The following is a 5,000-nucleotide window of genomic DNA, read 5'->3' on the forward strand; positions in this document are numbered from 1 at the left end:
GAATAGTGGAGGAGAGGTAGATAGAGAGGTCTGGGAGGAGGAATAGTGGAGGAGAGGTAGATAGAGAGGTCTGGGAGGAGGAATAGTGGAGAAGAGGTAGATAGAGAGGTCTGGGAGGAGGAATAGTGGAGAAGAGGTAGATAGAGAGGTCTGGGAGGAGGAATAGTGGAGGAGAGGTAGATAGAGAGGTCTGGGAGGAGGAATAGTGGAGGAGAGGTAGATAGAGAGGTCTGGGAGGAGGAATAGTGGAGGAGAGGTAGATAGAGAGGTCCGGGAGAGGAGGGGAAGAGCCCAGTGTGATGGAAGAAGAGAAGTCAGGCAAAGATCAGAGGTGTCACTGACTAAACCCTACTCTCTCTCTCTCTCTCTCTCTCTCCCTCTCTGTCTCTTCTTTCTCTCATTCTTCTTATTTTCACCTCCATACTCTCGTTGTGTGTTTTTCCTTTTATCTTTCTATCTCATTTCTCCCTCTCTCCCTCTCATTTCTCTCTTTCCCCCTTTCTCCTCTCTCCTTGCTCTTTTTCTGTCTCCTTTACGCCCTCTTACCTCTCTCTCTAATCTAATTCCCCCTTTCTTTTTGGCTCCTTTACCCCCTCTCACCTTCTCTCTATCTCTCTCTCTTTTCCCCTTCTCTCTCTCTCCCTCTCTCTTTCAATCATCTCAAGCAGACAGCTCTGCGGGAGTCTAACCTGTCAGGTGTGTCAGATTGTGGAGCGGTGACAGTGAAGGTGATAGTAAAACATCACGGAGGTGTTATATGACACGGCAGCTCTGCCCAGACACACACACACACACACACACACACACACACACACACACACACTCGGCGTGTGTTAGATCTCCTCTCCTGTCACAGTGCAAAGGACCGGCACACATGGCGTGTCACTGACGTAAAGCATTAGAAAGATTCTCAGTTTACAAGGTCCATGTGAAGGTTACCTTTGAAGCCTTACTTATTTATATAAATATTTATATATTTGTGTAGCCTTCATCCAAGGAGGGGGCAGGGTGTGAGCAAGAGAGAGAGAGAGAGAGAGAGAGAGAGAGAGAGAGAGAGAGAGAGAGAGAGAGAGAGAGAGAGAGAGAGAGAGAGAGAGAGTGAGAGAGAGAGAGATGGGGTGTGGGTAAATGGCCTCTGGTCAGACTTGAAACCTGGACACTGCTGGGTACTCTCTGGACCTGTATGGGATGGGATGTAGGAAGGTTATTACCTCTGCCAAGGAGGTTATGTTTTTATTGGGGTTTGTTTGTTTGTTTGTCTGTCTGTCTGTCTGTTTGTTAGCAAGATAACTCAAAAGATACGGATGGATTTCAATGACATTTTCAGGAAAGGTCTGAAATTACACAGGGAAGAAACAATTATATTTTGGGAATGATCCGGATCACCGTCTGTATCCAGGAGACGCTTGGCGGAGGTCTGCGCTCTCGGAGTGCTTTTCTAGTGTAGGTGATGCAATGGTTGCGGAAGAGTTGTTGCTTTAACGTTGCTTAAGCGTCAGGTTCACCCTACTGTATCTCAGGCATTCTCATTAATCCATGCTGCTCTCTCTCTTTTTTTTATTCCTCCATCACTCTCTTTACTTCTTCATCCTTCTCTCTATCCCTTGTTCTCTTATCTTATGAGTTGTCTGCTTGCTGGTTTATATCCCTCTCTCTCTCCCTCTCTCTCTATCTATCTTTGTTAGAGACACATCTGTCATTCTCTCTCTCTGTTAGACACATCTGTCACACTCTTTTTCTCTGTCGCTGTCTTTATTTCTCTCCCTCTCTCCCCCCTCCTCTCTCTGCATAAGGTTTATGCTATCTCTCTCTCTTTCTGTCAGAAACCCATCTGTCACTCTCCCTCTTTCTTTCTCTCTGTCTCTCTCTGTCTCCATCTCTCCCCTCCTCCTCTCTCTTCATCTCCCTCTCATTCCCCTAGTGTACCGCCCCCCCCATCCCCCCATCCCCCACTGCTCTCGAGCTTGCAGGAACAGCGGTGCTGTTTGCGATGTGTGAAGTAGGTTTTCCGTGTGAAGACTATATTTATTGTTTCAATTAAGCTGGGTTTCAGTGTAAAGCACTCTCACTCTTTTTCTTCCCCTTCTCTCTCTCTCTCTCTCTCCCTCTCTCTCTCTCTCTCTGTCACTCTGTCAGTCTATCGAGGGTTTGGTGGCTGATCATATTAAAGTGGAGTTGGCCTGATTATGATCCTGTGTGTGTGTGTGTGTGTGTGTGTGTGGGGGGGGGGGTTGTTGTGTATGGATGGGGGGATGTGATCAGGTGTTTTTTAATGTGTGGTGTTCAGAGGAGTACATGGAATGTATGAATGTATTTATGAATGTTTGTATGATGTTGGCTTCCTATTAGGTGTGTCATGATTCAATGGTTCCATCTCTCTCTCTCTTTCTTTCTCTCTCTCTCACTTCTTAGCTTACCACTCTACCCCTTTCCTCTCTCTCTCTCTCCGTGTCTTTTCTTTCCCTCTTTCAATTCAATTAAATCCAAGGGAGATTTACCAGCATGAATGTTGCAACATTATTGCCAAAGCCACATAGAATTATAAGAAGAGAGAAGGGTGGAAAAAAGAACATCTGGTTGAAACCACACACTATATTCTATATATTAAAGTTCTGAACTCTCTCTCCCTCCCTCTCTCTCTCTCTCTCTCTCTCTCTCTCTCCCTACCTCTCTCTCCCTACCTCTCTACCCCCTCTTGACAGTTTTTTCTGTTTTGTCCTTGTGGTTACAGTAGTTCAGTGGCGTGCTTTAATGTGTTATGATAACGTAACTGATGTGAATGAGTTTATGGAATAATGGGGGTGTTAAAGGAGAATTCCAGCACATACCAGATACAGCACTACACTCTGGGGGCATGAACATGCGGGCCCATGAACATGCCCCCATAGTGTAGCACTGTAGCTGCACTGCAGGTCTTGGCTGCAGCAACTCCAGCTAGATAGAACCGTTTTATTTCCGTCAGTACTTGGTGCAAAACAAATCTTTGTTCTCTGTTCCCGTAGTTCTCTTTTAAACATCTGCTATTTTGAATGACAAATATAATGCTATAGAAGGGCATATTTAACGGACTCAGTGTAGACAGATAACATTGACAGTCGGTCGCTCGGATCCTATGTCCTCGGATCCTCGGTCCCATGGTGTGATACTGAATTGGTGATATGTGTAGTAGTAGTACTATGTGTCAGTGTGATGGTGGTGGTACGGTGGCTGGGTAAGGACACATGTTCTTCGTAAGGTGTTCTTGATTCATATACTGTAATTTCGCAACTATTTCTGTAGCTGTGGCTTATACATTGATTTTGAAAAGTTTCTTCGGCTATGAAGTTAATAAACTGGGGCAGTGAATATGGTATTTATATGATGTTTCTTTTAACTTGCATAAAACACTGTCCTCATCTTAAACACATTATGGCTAATAATACACAGGAAATTACTGTAATGCTTCAATAAGTGTTTTTAAAAAGTCTCTCTCTCTCTCTTTCTCTCCATCCCTTCCTCCTCCTCTCTCTCTCTCTCTCTCCCTCTCTCCTTCTCTCTATCCCCTAGACTCGTGGAGGAATGTGCGTGCGTCTGCCGAGGCGGCGGAGCAGGTGTTTGCGCACCTGAGAGGGAGGACGGAGTTCACTCTGCTCTTCACCGTCAAACAGGAGCGCCTCAACTCTGGAGTGCTGCTCTCCATACACTATGCTGAACAGAGGTGAGAGCACACACACACACACACACACACACACACATATGCACTTGCACACACACACACACACACACACACACACACTCACACACACATGCGTACACACACACACGCACACACACACACACACACATATGCACCAGCACACACACAGACACACACACAGACACACACACACACACACACACACACACACACACACACACACACACACACACTCACACAAATGCTTACACACACACACACACACACACACACATACATAGACACACATGTCTGAAGTAAACATCAATCTACAACCGATCCTGCATAACATCATAACATTCACTCAGTCATAAATCTTTTCATTTATTTTTAGCTACTTAAACCTATTTGCTGTGTGTTTCATCTCCCCTCTGTCTAAAGCCGCGTGAGTGTATGTGTGTGTGTGTGTGTGTGTGTGTGTGTGTAGGCTATTCCGGAATCAGACACAGCGCTGACTATTTCATCTCATGACCACACAATGGCCACCACACTAAAACTAATCTCAGATTACGCCCTTCATCCTGATAGTTAAGGAGAAAAATGGAAAGAAAGCTAACTGGATTAGGCCGTCTCTCGCTCTTAATCCCGAGAGAGAAAAGAGCATTCTGTGTGAATGCGAGTCAAATCTCTCCCAAAGACCAGTTGCTCTTTTTTTTCCGTTATTACTTTTCCATCGCTATCTCCCAATGGTCTATTCATCTGTCCATTAGTTTGTGTATTCTTATGGCTCTCTATCTATGTATCAATCTATCTATCCGTCTATCTATCTATTTATCTATCTATCTATCTATCTATCTATCTACTGTATGTATGTATGTATCTATCTATCTATCTATCTATCTACTGTATGTATGTATCTATCTATCTATCTACTGTATGTATATATCTATCTATATTCTGTCTATTTCTGTCTTCTGGATTATTCATCATCATCATACAAAATCAACTTTTGCAACTGTCACACACACACACACACACACACACACACACACACACACACACAGTGTTGAATGGCGAGGCCTGGTGACATTTCTTGGGTGTGCAGCATTGTATTGATTAACACAGCTGTGAAGGTCAGGAGACACACTGTGGCCTTTTGCTGTTACAGATCACTGCCTACCTTCTCCACCCCTCCATCTCCTCCCTCTGTCTTTTCCTCATCTCCCTCTCCTCCCTTGCTATTCCTCTTCTCCATCCCCCCTCTCTCTCCTCCCTCACCATTCCTCCTCTCCTCCCTCACTATTCTTACTCTCCTCCCTCACTATTCTTACTCTCCTCCCGTGCT

General features: G+C 44.8%; 1 protein-coding gene across 1 annotated transcript in view; it reads left to right on the forward strand.

Moving 5' to 3' along the window:
- nell2b (neural EGFL like 2b) overlaps positions 1 to 5,000 on the forward strand; it is a gene marked incomplete at its 3' end in the record, with an annotated part of 68,608 nt that overhangs the window by 8,851 nt on the left and 54,757 nt on the right. The window contains 1 exon segment of the mRNA XM_062518369.1: positions 3,547 to 3,697. Within this exon segment, the coding sequence (XP_062374353.1) occupies positions 3,547 to 3,697 (151 nt within the window).

The sequence above is a fragment of the Sardina pilchardus genome, chromosome 17 (assembly GCF_963854185.1).
Source record: "Sardina pilchardus chromosome 17, fSarPil1.1, whole genome shotgun sequence".
Lineage (NCBI taxonomy): Eukaryota > Metazoa > Chordata > Actinopteri > Clupeiformes > Clupeidae > Sardina > Sardina pilchardus.